The following is a 21,384-nucleotide window of genomic DNA, read 5'->3' on the forward strand; positions in this document are numbered from 1 at the left end:
TTTTTTTGGGCCTTTCTGTAGTAATCATCCTGAATACTGGTGAGAGCATTTGAGAACTCAGTGCAAAAGGGCTAAAAAAAGAAGCCTCTCCTCCAAACACAGAACTAGTTAACACAGTTGCTGCAGCATCTCCCATGTTGCTTGTGTAATGTGTTGCTACTAGGCCTGTGCGAGTCGGCAGCGATCTGATCCAGCTTCAGATCCAGCCACTTTGGATGGCAGTGATCTGATCTGGAGCTCCAGACTGGGTTTCTGCCTCAATCTGGCCAAAGCAGCTCCGAAGCTTCGGAACCACCTTCGAGATCCAGCCATAGGGTATAATGGGGAATCAATTAAATATCTATAACTCTGTTGTTTTTTGTCTGATTTGGATGAAACGTGCAGGAATGGTAGCCTGTGCTAAGTGCATGAAATCTGCCAAGTTTCAAAAAGATCGGTGTAGGGGTTTGGAGGGAACTGCACCCCAAGCTGCGGACAAGCAAAACTCTGCCATGGTGACGTTGTGTGTGTTAAGGCGCAGCAGGGTGACAGCTGCAGGGATGGTAGCCCCTGCTGTGACGCCTGCCAGCTGTTGAGGAGATTGGTGCAGGGGGGTTCTGGGGCCCTGCACCCCTAGCTGCTGAAAGGCAAAACTTGTGCCAAGACTGTGTCTGTCCTGGGGCAGTTGATTGTCTGTATTGATTCTTTCCTCTCCTTAGCCTGGTTTTGTAAGTGCTAATTGATGCTTGTTAAATCATTATGTAGTAGCTAGGTCCTGTGTATTGAGCTGGTCCCTGGGTCCCTGATCCCTGAGCGAATCATGATCGATTGACTGGTAACTGGGAACACAGCAGCTTAGCAGCCAGGTGTCTCCCCTCCCCGCCCCAAGACCGACACAGTCAGTCCCACAGCACCCATGGCACGAGTTTTGAATGTCAGCAGCTTGAGGAGCAGTTTGCCCCAAACCCCTGCACCGATCTTCTTGAAACTTGGCAGGCTTTGTGGCCTCAGCAAGAGCTACCACTCCTGCAGTTTTTACCCTGCTATGTTGTAACACCTAGATGTGACAGGAGTTTTGCTTTCAAGAATGTGGGGTGCTGTTTCCCCCAAACCCCCACATTGATCTCCTTGAAACATGGCAGGCTTTATCCTCTCTTTAGAGTCTACCATCCCTGAAAACAACAAAGTTATAGATATTTTACTGTTTCCCCATTATACCCTATGGTCGGATCTCCAACGCGGCTCCAAAGCGCTTCGGGAAGCCGAACAAGGTGGCGCTTCGCCCCGGATGTGCTACTTCCCTCCCCGAGGTGTCCGAAGTGTCTTCTGATCCGAAGCTCTGTCCAAAGCCTCACACAGCCCTATTTGCTACTACTGCTGTTGCTCTTTTGGTGGTAGCAAGGACCCAGCTATTTAGACTGTTCGTGTTTACTTGTGATCTCAGTACACTACCCCCAAACTGTTCTCAGTCTCATGTGCATGAGAAGGGAAATAGTTTCCAGTAGTTTATAACTCGCTTACACCAGAATGGAATGTCATTGGGCAAGGTTTCTTTTCTCTAGGGACCTTTCACATTTGTAATGAACCTGAAAAATGGATTTGTTAAAACTGGTAAAATAACACCAAAAAGCAACGTGTTTTATAATGGGGAGTGTTAAGTAACCTATGTATGAAGTTATAGCCACCTCAAGTTGAAATAAAAAAACATAGCTCTAAATCTATTCTGACCTAAAACAGTGGGTATTTTACAACTGATTAAGGTGTGCATTATTGGTTCCTTAATGCACATGTATCTTTATAGATAAATGTACACTTGCATAATAGGAATAGACAGAGTTTGGAAACTTTTTGTTATACAGGCAACAATATGCAAAGCCAAACATCTGTATGATATTGTGTCATACAACTATGGTCTGGTTCAATGGATATCAGTCATACTTACCAGTATTAGTAAGGGTTCTCAGGGACAGGCCTCCTTTTAGTATTACATCATATGACTGTAGCAGTAGTCTAGATTTGGAGCAAATAGAGCCAAATCCTTTTATCCTTAGACTGTATTCATGAAATGCTTTTGATGCCAATGTTTTTTTTTGCCTGAATAAAGACTCCAAACTCTGGCATTTAATGTCCAAAATACTCTACCATCCTATCTGATATGTACCTAATTTGCTTAGTTAAAACTTTCTTTAAAAATACTTTTAAAATATGGCTATTTATATGCCTTTGTAGAGTTGGACCCTGTGCATAGTAGCTGCATGGGTATCTAGTTTGTGTGTTGACCCAGTCTAAAACTGCAGTTATTCATGCAGCCTATATGAGACATAAATCACTGGCAGTCCCAATGTTTTGCCTTTTGCTTACATTTTGGCCAACAAGTATTTGCATATAGGTTAAGAGCATAAACATCTTAAGTTCAGAGCATTTTTCAGTTCATCAGTCTACTTTGTCATGTAGTTCTAACTGCCTAACAATTGATGCCAGAAATGATGGAGGGGAAGCTGGTCTCAAAGAGCTGCTATTTAGAACCTAAAACTGATGTGGGCTAGTTAATATCATGGGGGCTATTTCCTTTCATTTTCAGGACTCCTAATAGCAGCTATGAAAGAGACTAGTTACTATTAGATTCCATGCTTCTAAATGTAACTGGTGGGAGCAAGAGTGGGAGTGTTCCTCCCACTAGCATCGTGTTAACTTAACATTTGTAGCCATTGTCACATTGGGCCCTTTGCACATGTTACATGTATATCATAGCAAGCATAACTATGACCCTAGAAATTTTCTGAGCAGTCACAAATTAATGCTTACTATGATCAAAATATAACATACCTGGGAAGTGAACACCTCTGGAAGCTGCCAGGGTTGACTCCAGCGGGAGTGACAAACAGCACCACAGGGAAGCCAGTTCAAAGCCCTAGCATGCTGTGGAAACTGGGACCAACAAATAGCTGATTGTTAGTTCCAGTCCCCTGCTGCACTGGATCTGGTAAGGACCACTCATATTATCTCCGTGGAGCAGTTGGATGTTAGCAAAACACATATTACTTACCATGATCTGGAGCTATTCCTTGCCCAAAAACACCTAACTTTACTATGCTACAATAACACTTAGCATGTGTTTTCCTGCTTGAATGTACAGAGTTCACATTTTAAATGCAGTTAACACATCTTAAATGTAATGCGTGACAAGGCCCTTAGGAAGCTAGGAAACAGGACAGGAGCCAGAAAAAAAAAAATTGGAAACAATCAGAAGCCAGGGAAGCACAGCATTGCAAGTTGTTCCGTAATGACCTGTCAGAGTCCTGTAAAAATGATGGGCTTATATCTGAGGCCTGTCATTCTTCAGCCAGCCAGATACTCCGGCCTAGCTGGACCCAGTCAGGTAAGCCTTGAGCTTGAGCAAATCCTTACAGCTAAAATCGGCTAGTTCAGCCTTGGATAGTAGTCTGAACTATTCAAGGTTTTGAAAGTAAGAGGAGCTAGATAATTTGGGGATGTTAATATCACAGCACTGATAGTGCTATTTATTGAAATAGCACTGATGGTTTATATTAAGTATGGATAAGTACTTGCCCTGTATATATATAGGCTTTCCTATATAGGCTTTCCTCAGCCCAGTAGCTGCATATGAAAAAGAGTCCACTGAATATAAAAGCACCTCAAAATGACAAGTATTATTAAAACCATAACAAACTATGTAATGTTAGAGTTTGTCAGGAATTCCAGAGGAAGAGCATATGGGTTCTGTTGTTCAGATTTAAATTGTCACTGGATCCTCTGAATGGCTGAATATCCTAACTATATTTAAAAAAGGAAAGACAATATGTAGATTATGATGCTGTGTATTTTTAAGGTCCGATGAATGTTATCATGTCACTGTTAAGATACTTTTTGTATTTCTATGTTTATCCTACATGTTAAATTTTACTATAGATTAAACTGATGATGAAAAATTTTTAAAAAAACCAAGTTGGAGATGTATCATTATGTTTTTCTCCAGTAAAGCTTGTAAAATTATGCTAATATATACAAGCTGAGTATCTGGCTCTGTATTTAACGTAATTCTGAAAACGTTTGTAAATCATAAACAGGTATATGATGGGACATGATACAGCAAGTCTATTTTGGATCGACTCACGCACTGGTAAAATCATTGTGAAAAAAGCAATTAATCAGCAGTCAACTTTTTTTACCAAGGGGGAATACAAAGCAGAAATTCTGGCTATTACTATAGGTAAGAAAATGGTGGGGGGAGCATTAGAATTTCATTTGGTTCAAGGAACTTCCCACTCCAGTATTTGAGTACTCATAATGTATCATGCTAAACACGCTTTCTGAACAAAACATGTAAGATATAACTGTAATTCCATGGGAAAAAATGTGGGTTTTTTTCACTTAAAACTTAGAATCCAAAATGTCTTGCCTGAAGAGTAAAATATTTCTGCCCAAAATAGGAGGTGCGTTTCATTCCTCCAGTCACCATTCTCTTTGGGTGGGATCTCCAGCTGAACTAACTGTCCACAATATATTGCAGTCTTCCCCTCCTGAGAAGAAGCTGTATATCTTCAAGTCAGCCACTGTTATAAAGCTGTGGTGGAAGCCATAGCTGGGAGGTCCCAAATGATTGGGAAAAGAGAGACAGGAAGCAAATAATTTTCCTAAAGCGCTACAATTCTTATTATGAGTCAAAAAAAATTGAGATTTAAGCTGAAATATTTTAATGGAAATGGTAAATGTTTGGTGAGCAGATATTTTTCATGAAAAAATTTTATTCAGTTGAAAAACTAGCTTTTCCCCCTATCAGGGGTTAGTACTGGGACCAGTGCTGACAATCAGCTAGTTGTTGATCAGGCAGCCCTGGATCCAGTTCCAAATCTGGATCTGTCCAGGGATGGGGCCAACAATCAGGTCCCAGCAAGCCTCCTAAGGCTTACCATTGTCTGGAACATAAAGAGCCTTGCCCTGTAGTCCTACAGCAAACCTGCAAGGTTCCAGCAAGCCAATGTCCTGCTGCCAGCAATTAGCAATTGTCAGCATCAGGAGCAAGGTTCCAAACCAGGTTCCAAACCAGGATCTGCCCAGGTCTGGATGCTGGCAATTAACTAATTGCCAGAATTGACAAGATGAAGCATGCTACATGTCAATTTATGGTGCCATATAAACCAGCCACAAAGGTGTTTCATATTTTTTGTTGAGTATCTTTGTGTCTGGTTTGCTATTCTCCCCTCATCTTTCTCTATCCCTTTTCCCCTCTTGTCTTTTATACTTAAATTTTTCTCTCATTCTTACACTCTGCTTTCTGCACATCCTTTTTCACAGCACAGATAAAGTGAAGTTGAGTTCATGAAAGTTTGTGTTCTCTATATTTTATCTAGTTAGCATATAAAGATGCATCTCTGCTTTTCCTTTTGCCATTTTATGGCACCATGCATTCAGTGAATATGTGCCACTGTCACTATTTATGGAGCAATTCAGAAGTTAATTATGGCATAACTGTAATGTGTGCCAGGGGCCAGAGAATCAAAGGAAGGGGACTAAGCAGCATTCCCAAAGAATAGTTTGCCCCTACATCTAAATGGCTTTTTTTTTCCTTTTTTTTTGAAGTTGCTTCTATGGGTGTATTTTACTGGTATAGTATGCCATTATAGTTTCACTGGAAAAGGATTCCTAGCAGCCCCCTGGAAATAATTTTACTTAAAGAAGTAGTACATACACACAGTTGTTTGAGATCAGCCCCTTATACTAAATATGATGGGTGTGTGTGTATTTGCATGTATATGTATATGTGTGTGAGTGTGTATACACACATATGTGTGGAAAGAAAGGACATCATAAACATTTATTTAGTTTTAAAATAAATGGTTTCATAATGAAGAGATAAAAGGTAAAAACAACATCTTCTTTGTACTGCTTCCAAAATGACAAACAAGCCTACTTTTTCAAAATAGGCTGAAGCTTTCCAGATTTAGGTTGATTTTTGAATTATAGAATTTAGAAAAAGCATTAATTTTGCTGCATTTTAGACTTCAGCATAAATGATTAATAAAATATGTATAGCTTGGCACTGATATCTCCATCCTAAATATTATAACAGAAATTCTTTATTGTTACAGGTGATCCTATAAAAACTGCCACTGGTACCATTGTGCTTAGAGTTTCAGATTTCAGTAGTGACTGTCCAACTCTTAATACTGAAGTGAGGGATATGTGTATGGATTCACCATCAATTATTATCACAGCACAAGAGCAAGATGGTGCCCCATACACCTTTAGCATAGATGGTCAGCCTCACAAAGTATGGAGTATCAGATCCATAAATGGTAAGGAAAGTTATTTTTTTATAACTAATTGTCACATAAATAAAAATTTTCCTTCATGATAGGAAACAAAGGTAATACTCTATCTTTCCTTTTTTTGTGATAACATTATGTTATTAACTTATACCTACTTTGTCATTTACTACAAGTTCTGAATTATTTCCTCAACTATTAGTGATGAGCCAATAATTCTGCATTTTGCTTTTCACACTGCACTGAATTTTCACTTCTTAGGTATAGCACTTTGCACTTGTCTGTATTGACTTTCATCATCTTGATTTTTGGATCCACTCTACAGTATGAAGATCATTATGAAGTTTGATACTGTCCTCCAAAGTACTGCAAACCTTCCTAGCTTATTGTCATCTCCAAATTTTATAAGTGTACTCTCTCTTCTGTTGCCCAAGTTGAAATGAAATTCAGAGTAGAATCAGTCTTGGGACAGACTCCTGTGGGTCACCACATGAAACATTCACCCAGTTTGACAGAAAACCATTGATTAGTATTAGATGGCTAGGTATAGAAATTACACATAAACAGATATAAGTGATCGAAAATGAATCTAAACACGTAACAGAAGTTCAGTGTACATAGACTGGTTTAAAAATGGCAGAACCCAGTCAAGATAGACCTGGATGAATGTAGTATGAGATTTATTTGGTTTGGGTTAGACCAGTCTATTGAACTTCTGTCCAGGATTCCCTCCTGACTCAAGTTAGGTCACAGTCCCCCAGGACCCCAGGGTGCTTTGCAGGCCCCCCACTACTCCCCCCCCCCCATGCAGAGTGGGTGGGTTAGCCTCAGTCTGTGCTCATCTGCTCTGGCCAAGTGCCAGGCCAGCCCTATCCTGGGCTGTCACAGACACAGCCAGATAAGCCCCTGTCCATATCTCAGTGTCCTACCTGTGCCTGTCAGCCAGGCCATGCAGCAGAGGTGCAAAGTGGAGGCCCACAAACCCAGTCAAAACAGCTGGGGGGGGGTGCATGACGGGGGCTTCCCCCCACCCCTGCTGACTGACCCACCCCCTGGGGAAAGAAGTTGTATTGGGCTGGTCAATGAGTTGGGGGGAAGTTGGGTCTGGGGGCCCTCTTCCTGGGGCCCCTCTACCTGACTGGGTCTGGGGGGCCTAATTCTGCTTCATAAAGAGGAAAGAAAAAGACCCGGTGTCTGTTTTCCTGCTAAGACAATCACCTCCACACTGGGACACAGATGAAGGGGTTGGCATGAAGGCAAGGGTCTCATATACAGACAGTATAAACTAAAGCAGGGCCTGTCCCTTCCCCTGCCCCTGTCCCTTAACCCTTCCCTTCCCTATGGGTTTCCCACAACCAGGAGGAGAGGGGTTGGGGCCCCTTCCCCCATACACCAGGCCATGGCTGTGCCCCCTCTCACCCCTGTGCTGTGTACTGGAAGAGGCAAGGCTCACATCTAGCTGCTGCTGAGGAAGATCAAGGGTGGGAGGGAAGTAAGAGAGGGCCCAATCCACACTTTGGCCATGGAGGAAGGAGGTATGGACTCCTTGCTGCCAGACAGGCTGCTGTCTCTTTGAGGAGGAGGATGCATGGTGCACAGGTGGTGGCTACCTGATCTTCCAGGGCTGGAGCTACTTCCCTTCTTGCAGTGCGTTGGCTGGTGAACTTGGGCCCCACGCAGCTGCCTCATGTGCTGCTTGACTGGGATGGTTGCAGAGCTGCAGGGCAGGTAGGTGCAGGTTGACCCAGGTGCAGTCAGAGCCAAGGCAGCTCTGCCCCGCCAGCAGCACTAATGCAGCCTATGGCCAGCCCGCAGCTGGCTCCTCCTAGGGAACCTGCTTCTGCTCCTTCTCCCAGCCACCTCAAGCTTCTCCCAGCAGCTGGCCTAGCTACTGCAGCACCCAGCAGGTGATCTGAAAGAGGAGGCTGCAGTCAGGCAGCTTCAGCACCTGGTAACTCTGCGGATGTGTGCCAGCCATTCCTCCAATGGCTGGAAGGGGGCTGGGGGAGAGATTCTGTGCTGGCTCCCCCTCTCCCTGCAACTGACGGTCAGGGTTCACAGGGGTGTGCCAGGCATCCAACCAGGGGTGACCTGCCAATTGGCTGCATTCAGCTGCCCTTGCACAGTCTCTGACACACTGGGAGGCATGTAAGATTACCCCCAGCCTACTCACCTTGGCCAGTGTAGCTATCTGCATTTCCCCCACTCCCAAAGGGAGCATATCTGTTCTGGTCACTCCCAATCCATTCTATGCAGCAGAGAGAAACCTGGGAAGTTTTGAATGATTTTGCCTTGGGCTTTTTTGAATATCTGTACCTAGCCTATGAGTACTTTTATTTTTAAGCAGTTATGCACCTCTTCCCTCTCCCAACGGATGTTTCATCAGATCATATTTTTCTAGTTTGCTTACAAAAATCTCACATGCGCGTTTCGGTGTTCAAGATCAGAAACATCTGTTGTTTCTTCCTTATCCATTAGACTTAACAAATCTTTTTGACAAGTTCATATTTGCTCTCTCTAATCACTGTATTTTTCAATACATAATTATAACAGATTGATTAAATATTTGTTTTAGTGTCTTGTTAAGAACTGAAGTCAGACTAACTAGTTTATAACTCCCGCAGACCTCCTTTTTCTCTCTTTTTAAACATATTTTTAGGTTTCTCAGGCCCTATTGACTTAATGCAATTGTGCTATCTAAATGTTCTTTAACTTTATTCTTTCTCTATTCCATTCTGTGTTCCTTGTCACAGTATACTTCTTGGGAAGAGCAAAGAAGGTATTAAATTCTTCAGCCTTTTCTCCATCATCACCTCACTTTAGCGATGGAATACTTTTTTTATCTTACTTTCTCTTGTTTCAGATGTATTTATAAAACTTTATAAAAACTTTTTCATGTTGCTTTTTAGGTCCTTTTTTAGCTGAAACTGATTTTGTCCATTAGCCATTTTGATTTTATTCATCAATATTTGTGCTATGTATGTAGTCATGGGTGTGTTTTTTGGTTTTTCATCTTTTTGATTTGGAGCTACTAAATTGTGCCTGGTAATGGTAACTTACTGTTTTTTTCCTATATTTCATTTGCATCACATACTTTGCTATTCTGCTTCAGTGTAGTCTTTTTTCTGCAACTGCTAGCTCTCCTTATGCTTTAGGTAATGCTCTTAAGGCCCTGCCTACCGATTCTCAAATTTGTTGAAGGGTTTTTTTTTTAATCTGTTATTTCTTTCTGCTTCTCTCTTTCATGCCTGTTCTTAAAATAATGGCTCCTATCATTTAAAGATCACTTTCACCCAAATTATTTTCTACCTTTCAAGTTCTGACCGGCTTTTCCTCATTAGTTAGCAAGAAATCTAAACTAGTTCCACAGAAATGTCTTTCACTTTTCGAAACAAAAAGTTGTTACCAATGTGTTCCAAAGCCCTGATGGACTTTTTAAGTTGCTATGTTGTCTTACTGCTTTTCTAGTGGGTTCTGTATAGAGTGTCCCATTTAAATCAAACTCTAACCTTTGGCTGCTTCTGCTAGTTGCTCAGAGAGCTGCATCTACCTCCTCCCCCTGATCAGATGTTCTGAAGTTAAACCCCTACCATGACATCACTACTGTTCTATCCCCCTTTTTAACAACCTCCAGAGACATTTAACAAGGCTTCCTCTCACCTCTTCCTGAACTTCAAAGCAAGTGTGTTTACATATTCCTGATACATATTGCAACTCCTCTTTTTTTCTGCTGCCTCTTCTCCCTAAACAAACTATGTATGCCCTTATGTAAAAATCTTCTAGTACTACAGTTTGTCCCACCAAGTGTCTGTGACACTGATTAAGTCATGAATGTCCAAGTTTTCCTGTTTACTGCCAATACTCCTGACATTTGTGCATAGATAATCAAATTTTCAACAAATCATCTCATTATTTTCTCTCTTGCAACTCCTATGGTCTTATTTAATTCTCCCTACTCTGCCCCCAGATTCCAGTACTTTGACTACCCTACTATTTCCCTTTTATGTACCACAAACCAAAAAGTAGTTGAACTTATTTAACTCGATTTGCCTAAAATAAGTCACCTTTGGCCTAAGAACATGAAAGTTCAACCTAAAAAAATAGTTGTGACTAATGAATGACTGTAAGGAGGAGTATAGCAGGAAGATGCCTTCTTGTTCTTTAGTTTAGTATTTTGTATTATGAACACTGTAATAATGAATAGTCACAGAAGCTCTAGAGCAGAGTGATTCTAAAGCAGAATCCTAAATCTATTAATATTTCTTTTATTCTTTTTTCCAGATTGTTCTGCACAGCTGGTGGCTCAGAATATGGAATATGCTTTTTATAGACTCCCTGTCTATGTGACAGACCGCAGAGGTAGAAGATGTGTACAACCACATATAATACCAGTCAGAGCCTGTCGCTGTGATACCAGCAGAAGATGTACAGAGGGTGCTACCAGAGTAATTATTATTAAAGGCAGCGGAATTGGCACTGGTGGTGGTGGCGGTGGCACTGGTGGTGGTGGCGGTGGCACTGGTGGCGGTAGCATTGGTGGCGGTGGTGGCGGCGGTGGCACTGGTGGCGGTGGCGGTGGCAGTGGCACTGGTGGTGGTGGTGGCGATGGTGGCACTGGTTATGACAGTGGTGACACCGGTTTTATCAGTACCACCAGTGAAGGCATAGGTATAACCGATTGGTATACTGAGTATGGTGTAAGCAGTATTTATGAAGATACCAGCCATTTTGGTGACTTTCAACCTAGACCAAGAATTGATGGACGTACTACACTTAGTGCTGCTGCTGTTGGCCTGATGTTTCTTGGTGGCTTAATACTTGTATGTAAGTATTCGGTTAAGTTCCCTATTTAATTAAATTCCAATACCAAAGTTCTGTTTAATCCACTTAAAATAATTTGCCCTTTTTTGTTGAATTATAGAAGCACAGTGTCACTGTGGCAAAGAAAGATGCATCTTTTGAATAATAGAAATTTTATATCTGGGACATGCAAATGCAATTATTCCTTTCCTTATCTTTATTCCCTCAAGTATTACCAAAAGGGTGGTATGTAGCTCCCATTCAAACCATTGGAAACTGAAGCAGGATCTGAAAGGTTTTGGAACATTTAAGTGACAGTAGATGCTGGGCAACAGTAGGCTTTACTGGACACATCTAGATTGGTTCCTTATGCACCTCCAGGTGGGTAGCTCAGTATATAAAAAGTGTGTATCTGGCACCAGGAGGGAATCCTAAATTGGACTCTGTAAACTGAGGTGCCTATGAACAGAGATATAATGACTGGAAAAATGGTCTTCATTCATCTACACATGTGCTTTACTGCAGTCAACTAATTAGCTCCTCAGTAAAGCATCACACTCTACACATGTGCACCTATTAGGGTGTAGTAAATGAATTAACTACACTGTAGAATAGCATCACTGGGGGCAAATATTGTCCTACAGTGGAGTTTAGTGAGCTGCAATGCATGTATAGACAGTGACTGGGGCTGGCTGGGGCATGAGGGTGCTACAGTATGGGAGCTGCCTGCCAACTAGCTCCATAATGTAGCACCATTTTGCCACAGCCAGCCTCTCTGCAGCACACTGAGCTGGAGCTAAGCACCTCTGGCCTCAGAGGTTGATTCCCCAAACCTTCTGCCAGCTGAGACTGCTCCACTCCGGCTCAGCATGCTGTGGTCCCAAGTGCATGTGTAAACAGTGTGCCCAGGAACAATACATTCTGGCAAAAACTGCACCAGAGTTCATTTAGGATTTTAGGTGCATTAATAGCAAGTGTAGATGCACCCAGTGACACGAGTCCTGTACTTGGAATAATTCCTTGAACAAATATAGACTGTGAACAACTGGCTGGGCTGCAGTGCTATAGTGAAGGACTTTGTGTATATAGTGGATCAGAAGCTGAATGTAAGCCAACAGTTTGTTCTTGTTGCAAAAAAAGCCAAGGGCATCCTGAGTTATATTAACAGGAGTGTTACTTGCGAATCAAGGGAAGTGATTCTGCTGCTTTATTAGGCACTGGTGAAGCCTTACCTGGAGTACTGTATTCCGTTTTGGGCCCCACACTTCAAAAAAGAATGTGAACAAATTGGGAAGAAACCAAAGAAGAGTGAAAAAAATGATTAGGGGCCTAAAAGGCAAGCTGAAAGAACTAGGATTATTTAGTCTGGGGAAGAGGAGACTGATGGGGGATTCAATAACACAAATACTTTTTGAAGGGTAATTATGGGGAAATGATTCTATCTTGAGCAGGCTGCTGAACTGGATGACCTCACAAGGTCCCTTCCAGTTCTACTTTCCTATTATTCTGTGATCTTCTGATGGTGGACTCCTTGCTGACAGGTTGTGGTGACTAGACTTTTTGCCTAGTCTATAGAGCACTGACTCAGGGTCTTGGGAGATTTGTATTACAGTACCCCTCCCCACAAGGCTAAGGGGATTCAAATCCACATCTTTCACATCTTCCAAGAGTATGGCCTAAACACATTATAAAATAGGGTAAGGGAAAGGGAAGTCTCTATCCCTTCTTCTGAAGAATCTGGCATACTTTGCAGCTGAAAACACAACAGTCCTGGAGCCAGAAACAGAGAACATAGCATAGTGTAGCATAGTGATTACGGCATTCAACTGGAAATACATATCTAATCACTTATTAGACTTGTTTTTATATGTAGGGATTGTGTGAATCTTTATGAAGATTTCTTTGGAGCCTGTTCCAAAGTCCACTGCAGTCTATGGGAATGTTTCCATTGAATTCTGTGGTATAAAAGTCAGGTCTGTGGTACAGTATCTGAAATATCTTTTGTTCTGCAGACTTCAGCAAAATCAATTTTTTTTTGCTTAGTCTTTTACAATGCCTTCAGAGGAAAATGTACATATATAAATAGGGCTGTATCAAGTTTGCAGCAAAAGTGGTGTGTTCTGTGGCTCCTTTAATCTTCCCCCATGTGCCCTTCCCCCTTCTCCACCCCACCCTACATCACTGATTAGTGGAGGGGCCCTGGTTGCGGTTTGTTCCCGATTGGCAGGGAAGCAAAAACCACGGTTTTAAACATGGCACCTTTTTTGCCTCCCCGCTGGTCAGCAGCAAGCAGCAGGGCTTGACCTGACTGTACTCCAGATTCACGCCAGTGTAAGGGAGAGCAGAATTTCACTTGGTGGGTATACCAGTGTATACACATTTTCAAAAGTGATGATCAATATTGAGTGCTTTAGCTTTAGTGTGTTCAATTTGCAATCTTTTTAAAGGGATCAGGTTTTCAGATAATGTTAAGCAACTGCCATTTGGAAAAATGAGATTTAGATGTAGACATAAGTATTCAGAGGTGGAATTTCAGGGGTGTTTTCTAATGTGTGACTTTCTATATCTTTCTTTGTCAGTGATTCCAATTTTGATGTCAATGTGTGATTGTTGTGGTTGTGGACCAGGACCTACAAGTGCAGCTGGGATTGGATTTGAGCCCGTACCTGAATACACAGAAGGGGCAATTCATTCATGGGGAATAGAAGGAGCACAGCCAGAAGACAGGGTCAGTTCAATATTTGTAAAAAGCCGAATGTCATTTGCACATAAACGTAAGCCTGTTGTATAGTCTAGATTTGGTGGTGATGACAGTGACTTTTTATGGTGCATTATTGTCAAAATAAAGGTGCCTGATATTACTAACCATTACTCAGACAAGTAGATCCATTGACTTCCATTATATTATGACCGGAGTCTAGTAACCAGACTGCAGGCTGCAGATCAGACTTAGGTTTTGTAAATGATTACAGCTGACATTTCCTTTTAACATGTATCATGAACTATAAAATGAGTAAGGTGAAAAGAGAACAAAATATGGAAAATCACCCAAAATGTTGATCTTTATATGACTAAACTATCATACAACTAAACAAGCTAAACTATTGTTTTCTAGGACGTTTCAAATATTCTCCTACCAGCAACTACTGCCCCTCCAGGTGACTTTGCTGACCCTTCTGGTAAGCAGATGCTAACCTTCTTTAGATTTTATAACATAAGTGGCCATGTTTCAGCAAATAATGCCTCTCTGCTATGAAGAAACCATATCTGATAGGACTGTGTGGAGCTTCGGTCCCTGATTCGGTGGAGATTCGGCCCAATCTGGTGGCTGAATCTCCAAATCCAAATCATATCAGAGGACCCTTTAATCTCTCCAAATTGAATTGGAACCCTCCAAATTGATTTGGAGAGATTCAGAAAGATTTGGAGATTCAGACATAGATACAGCTTTAAATGTTTTTTCTACATGCCTCTAGGCTCATGAGTGCTGCAATGCTGGGTGCATGGAGTGTCCCACAGAAGTGTGAGGGGCTTCCCAGCATGCTTGGCAGCAGACCTGGAAGTTGGATGGAAGTACCTCCGGAAGTACTTCTGGTCCACTTCTGGGTCTGACAGGGAGCGCACAGGGCCCCTGCTCCTCTGGCTCAGTGACTGGTGCCTCCTGGGTCTAGGACGGGTACCTGAAGTCCCCCTGCAGCTGACTGCTGAGCCAGGGAGATGCAGGGGGGCCCAGCATGCTCCCTGGCAGACCCAGAAGTGGACTGGAAGTACTTCCGGTCCACTTCCATGTTTGTTGTCAAGCATGTGGAAGGCCCCCCCTGCAGCCCTGGGGGACGCTCCATGCGCCCCAGTATCACAGCATTCACAAGCCGCGCTGGTACCTCAAGGTATGTAAAAAAACTTTTAAAGATGTGTCTGTGTTCAAATCACTGATTCGCTGAATCAGCATCGACTCTTCAGATTTGTATTCGGCTGAATTGAATCAGGGACAGTGATCCTAATCAATGAATCTAATTGATGTCCCTGATTCGGGCTGAATCTGAATCAAATAGGCCCACTTTGCACACTCCTAATATCTGATTCAAAATATTTCACTTTCCATCACCAATACTATAAATTATATGCTTAATATTTCTTATTTTCCCTCTGAAAGTAGCTCTGCTTTTATCACTAGAAAATGCAAAAGGGATCACAAGAGCACCCTTCTTGGCAAAGTATTTAAAGTTCTTTCTGCTCCTAACATCCAAGAGACATGAGGACCAATTTTTCAGTGAAACTATCAGTATACATTTATGCATTTATATCCCCATGCAAGTCCCTAATTTGTGCATGTACCTGAAAACATAGGTTTTTTTTAGTCATATGCAAATCAAGAATTTACTCAAGCACATCCTAGAGTGTGCATGCAAATATATGCCCAAAGTTGTACAGAAAATTAGTTATTAGAGTGTGCATATGTTTTGGTATATATTTATTTGGATTCCAATGTTGCATGATAGCACCAGTGTCTATATGCTTAACACCCATGCAAACTGCCATTAGTTGATCGCTTAGTTTTTACAGAATGCTTCTAGAAATCAAATCATAAATTCACCAGAAGAGCTAATTAACTGACTCTCTTCCCCTTCCACCCCAGATGTATATTGGGATAACATGGTTTTCTGCTTTCAGATATTTATACAAATGCATACGGAGGAGGAGTAACAGCAGGTTCAGGGTTTGAAGAAACTACAGGGCTTGGGACTGGTCATCTAACTACAGATTATGGAACAGCTACAGGTTATGCAACAGCTGGTGCAATTTCTGGAACAATGGACAAAAAAGGGGTCTTTGGAGGGACGGTAAAAGAGTACAGAGAAGGAGGAATGAATATGACTTTCTTAGAAAATTACTTCTCTGAGGTAATTCATCTGCCTTTTTTTCTAATAGACACCCAAATATATCAAAATCTGATGGCAGTCGCATGGCTGTAGATCAAAAATCCAAAGCTAAAGGGGTTAATTGTACTAAACTGGTAGAAGCAAGTAGACACTGAAGCTAAAACAGACTTCATACTGAGAATAACAATATATAAATCTTCGTTACATATAGTATAACAATTCTGAATACCCAATAGCATTTGTTTTGCATTAAAGTTACCTAGTGGTAGAATACACTGAGTATTTTTCATTAATAGTCACAAGGAATATTAATGTAATTATTCATTGTATTGGTTAGGACAAGAACTCTGCAAATAATTCATTTTCTATAGGTTATCATTTCACTGTGTGAAACCGGCTGTTAAAGACGTGAAAATTTGGAATATACACTATTCCAAATTGTTCTTAAAATTATATTCTTAACAATAATTGCTCTCAACCACTAATACTGAGTAGATCCTTCATTAATAATTTATATTATTGTTGCACACTATCTTGTGTTTTATTATTGTATCCATATTATGAATGGATGATCAAGGTTAACTAATTAACAAACTAACTAAATGTGAATTGGAAGTAATATATCCAGTTGTAAAATGCAGTTTGCACAGTAACATGGGAGTTATTAGATTAATTAACTAGATCACTTGAATATCAAATATTATAACAAAATATGTTTTCAAACATTCTCTTTGATTAATATTTGAACTAAAAATGCCTTCTTCACAAGTACTCACCTTAGCCAAAGCTGAAAATGCTAAGAATTTACAGAAAGCATGTATAAAAGGGTTGAAAACATTTGAGTAGAGACTAGTTTCAATATTAATACAAATAATGGCCACAACATTTTTACTACGTTTATTCAGTTTTGCTTTGAATCTCCTGTATTAATGGCCACACCAGGTAGGAGTACATGCATATATGTCAGCAAATATACAGCTGGTAAATGGATAAACTTAGAATGAAAACCAACTCTCTCAATCCTGACTTCATTGAAATAGCAAAAACACTTATCAGCACTTCTGAAACAGGCCAGTGGATGATGGAAAACGGAGTATGGTCAAGGGTTTAGGAGCATACATGTTAAGTGATGAATCACAATAACACCCTCTAGTTATGCTCCAGAATAGATCATTTTCCTTTTTTGCTACTAAGACATTAAATCCCTTTTAAAATACATCAGAATAAAGATTGATATGTTATTTGCCTTGACTCTGAAGAAAAAGAATGCTCAGTTCTTTTTTTGTCTTTTTCTCCAACTTCAGAAAGCATTTGCCTATGCAGATGAAGATGAAGGTCGACCAGCAAATGATTGTCTCCTAATATATGATCATGAAGGAATAGGCAGTCCTGTTGGTTCCATTGGCTGTTGTAGTTTTATTGGTGACGATATGGATGACACCTATTTGGATAGGTTAGGACCAAAATTTAAGACTCTGGCAGAAATCTGTTTGGGCAGAGAAATAGAGCCTATTCCAGTTCTTAATGCTACCTTTCCAAGTCCTGAAGTTGATCTAAATCTGCCACCACCCGGAACCACTATCATTGTTAATGGATCTGTACCAATGCCTCCCACAGCTGGCAGTACAACAGTTGTTACTGAAAATACCTATACATCTGCATCTGCTATGCAGCCTGCAAGACCTATACCTGATCCTTTGCTCCACGGTAATGTAAGAGTGACTGAGACTTATACAACTGGCCCACCTACACATAGTGTTGATCCTCTTCTTACACCAAACATTGTGGTAACAGAAAGGGTGGTTGGTCCTGCCTCTGATTTGCGTGGCATACTAGACATCCCCAATATAACAGATGGGTCAAATGTTGTTGTTACAGAAAGAGTAATCACACCCAATTCCAGGGTTCCCGCTTCTTTGAGTATCCCTGATCTGGCAGATGGATCAAATGTAGTGGTGACAGAAAGGGTAATTAGACCAGCGTCAGGTATACAAAGCAGTTTAAGTATTCCCTCCGAGTTATCAAATGCGCATAATGTAGTTGTTACAGAGAGAGTAGTTTCTGGTCCTGGCATGACCAGCATGGGTGGCATGAGTGGTATGAGTCAAATGTTGGGCTCAGACGCCCATTTTACCCAGACCCTTGGATCAGCTTCCCCTGGAACAGCTCGAAGAAGGGTGGCAAACTATAGAACAGTACAGTATTCTAATCAATAAGACTTCTATTAGTATTTTCATTTTCCTGCAGATATCATTGATTTGCATTCAAGTTTTTAAATTAAAAAAACAACGAAGTATATTTTTCATTATTTATAACTAGCATATAGTACTAAAATTTATGTGATTCTTGTCTCATAAGGTTGCCCAGTTTCTAAGTGAAACACAGAAATACTGGGCATGTCTACACAAGATGCTGACTGTACAGTAGCTGAAAAATACTATGCAGTAGTGTGTCAGAGCACGGACAGTGCTATAACACTAGACTACTGCACAGTAGCGTCACCTAGAAGACGTTCACTGGTGCTACTGCAGAGTAACTTCAGTTACTGTGCATTTATTTAGTACTTGCTAATACAAGCACTAAATAAATGAGCAGTAATGTCTGTGTAGTAGTGTCTTGTGTAGATGCGCTCACTGTCAGTGGGGAAAGTTCAGGTAAAGCCCCTTTAAATATGTCCTTTTATTACCGTAAATGTAATCCTAAAACTGTTAAAATTGGTAGAGAATAGGCCTCCTTCTCCATAATGTGTTCTTTCACATGTTTTCAATGCTGAGAGTCAGTGAGAACATTTTTAATTCAAAATATCCCTTCTTGCCTCCCCTGGGATTAGTCAACTTGCTTTTTTGTTTGCCTGCTTTACGTTGTTGGCCAAATGAAAGGGAAAAAACCCCTAGGTCACGTACAGATATTACACTTTTACTGGTATAAGTGATCAGAAATCACTCTATCCCCACAACAGAACAGAAGCTCAGCACTCACAGACTGGTTTAAAAATGGCAGCACCCAGCCCTACGAAAGGGCAAATAAATGTGTGTTCTGTTTGCTATCAATCTAAACTACACTGCTTACAGAAAACTGTGCAGTTTAGATCAATTTGACCTTGGGCTTTTTGAATGTCTGTACCTAGCCCTAGATTTTTGTGAAAGTATTTAGGAACAGTTTTGAATAGCTAGTGAACTGGCTGCTTCATTCAGTTCCTGAGGAATATACATAATAATATAACATATATGTGAAGTCAATCCAAAGCAGTAATTTCAGATTCCATGTGCCTTTCAAGTACTAACCCAACTAAAGTAAAATGAGACTAAATTTGGACAGGGAGAAGGAGCTTTGTATCAATGAAAATGGTTCACTTTGGGCATGTCTACATGTTCAGTAATGTGCAGTGGTTACTGCACATTTAGTTTAGTCGTTGTATAACCAAATTCTAAATAAATGTACAGTAATCAGAGTTACTGCACAGTAGCACTGGCAAACACCTTTTTAGTGACACTACTGCACAGTAGCCTGATAATGCTGCAAGGTAGCATATTAGCACTGTCCGTGCTGTAACGCACTACTGCACAGTGTCATAAAGCTACTGCACAATTAGCATCTCAGTATACGCACCCTCTGTGAGTACAATACTGACATACATTAATTTAATATGGTACAAATACTAATATCTTGTATCACTGTGATCTGTCATACGTATAGCAGATCTACATTTTCATCAGACTTAATGGCCCTTGGTTGTTAAAAAAGACAAACGTGGCAATAGTACCATGATATTTCAGGAAATGGACACCACTATTACTGGTATTTGTCAACACAATATTTAAATCAGCACTTTCAAGAGCATCCCATTTACATTGCATGCTATATTACATAAGTTTTACAAAAATTAATCATTTATTATAACTAACACAATATAAATGTATAAAGCACAATAAATACTCGTTACATGCACATTAAGTTCTCAGTAAATGTCCAGGCTTCTTCAAAATTTCTAGTAACCTTACTGTCATGGTGAAGGGTTTGAGTGGAAATCCATTGCAAATGACCCATGTGAGTTACTGAGAGTATGAAACTATTAGACATCTCTGTCTCTTCGTTAAACATACAACAGCATGTAGCTAAACTGTAGGCTTCAGTAACTCAGATTATTAGATTGTTTTTGGTTTTGGTTTAGTTTGGTTTGTTTTGCAATATTTACTGACCATCAAGTTGTCTCTGTTTGGTATATTATAGTGTTATATTATGTCTTACTCATTTTTTATACTAACAGAGCAAAAAGAAGTAAAAGAAATAATAATGTTTTAGCTTTGCGTTCTGGTGATGCAGTTGCAGATTAGTCAAAGGGTTGTAATGTTGATTCTGGAAGTCATTAATGAGAAGGAAAATAATTGTTAACACACAGTACAGAGAATAGGTATTTCATATGTCAGTGTATATTATTTTATATTGTAATTTGAAACCATTTTGAATATATTAAATGAAAAAATGACATGGAAGGCTTTATGGATTGTAAAGTATGAATTAAATCTGGCATATAGTTCTTATTTTTCCCCAAAGACTGCGTCTCTATCAAAATCTCTATTTGTTTTATAACAAACAAAAAACAATGACAATTCGCCTCAAATTTCAGCTGGTGCTTAAAAAAAGCAGGAGCACTTACATGCATTAATTATTGTTTCCATGGAGAACCTATGAATTGCATGTAATCATCACGTGAAGCTAAATGAACACAACACAGAAATCCAATAGGTATTTTCTTTTAATTTTGTACAATATGTATAGTAGGTATAGTGTACACAGCAATATTGTACTGTAAATATAATAGAGTTTTTCACAGGGATTTTTTTTGGTCACTAGTTTAAAAATCTACACTCTTTTCCCTCTTGCTGTTTCTCTTCAGCATAGTTTAATAGATTTGTATTTTTCCCACATGATTAAAAGGAGAGAAGGGAGGCTAGTCACATATCCAGATTCATTTATCTCATAAGATCAGAATAAAACATTTCTCAATCCAGTGTCACATACAGACATTTTATTATATGCTTAAAAACAACATGAAGAGCCTTCTGTATTATTTATAACCACAGACACCAGTGAACCCCAAAGTTATAACCAACTCAAGGCTGCCTCACATGTTACTTCATACAGTCTCAGACATCTTAAAAAGGTCGCATCCATGCTACAAATGAGGACATGTAGAAGATGCATAGTGATTTATTACTCAATTCTGCTACCATTATTCAAGTTGGGTAGCACTTAGGTTTTATAGACTTCAATAGAAGCAGTATTATCAGTTTGTTTGCTTCAGTATGAGTATGGATTGCTGGATTGTTCTTTTAAGAATAAAAACAGGGACTGGGAATTGCAAGCTAAAATTCAGTGTAAAAATTAAAAATTCCTTTTTATATATTTCATTAACCACAAGAATTTTATTTTATATA

General features: G+C 40.2%; 1 protein-coding gene across 1 annotated transcript in view; it reads left to right on the forward strand.

The window, feature by feature from the left end:
* Positions 1-18,499, forward strand: part of LOC109318249 (desmoglein-1-like) — a 39,345-nt gene extending 20,846 nt beyond the window's left edge. The window contains exons 10-16 of the mRNA XM_019547378.1: positions 4,068-4,210; positions 6,090-6,296; positions 10,548-11,090; positions 13,646-13,794; positions 14,182-14,245; positions 15,738-15,967; positions 17,251-18,499. Coding sequence (XP_019402923.1) covers positions 4,068-4,210; positions 6,090-6,296; positions 10,548-11,090; positions 13,646-13,794; positions 14,182-14,245; positions 15,738-15,967; positions 17,251-18,162 — 2,248 coding nt within the window. The 3' untranslated portion in view covers positions 18,163-18,499. The remainder of the gene's footprint in view (positions 1-4,067; positions 4,211-6,089; positions 6,297-10,547; positions 11,091-13,645; positions 13,795-14,181; positions 14,246-15,737; positions 15,968-17,250) is intronic.
* The last annotated feature ends 2,885 nt before the right edge of the window (positions 18,500-21,384 follow it).

Source organism: Crocodylus porosus, unplaced genomic scaffold (assembly GCF_001723895.1).
Source record: "Crocodylus porosus isolate Cpor-Errol unplaced genomic scaffold, CroPor_comp1, whole genome shotgun sequence".
Taxonomy (NCBI): domain Eukaryota; kingdom Metazoa; phylum Chordata; order Crocodylia; family Crocodylidae; genus Crocodylus; species Crocodylus porosus.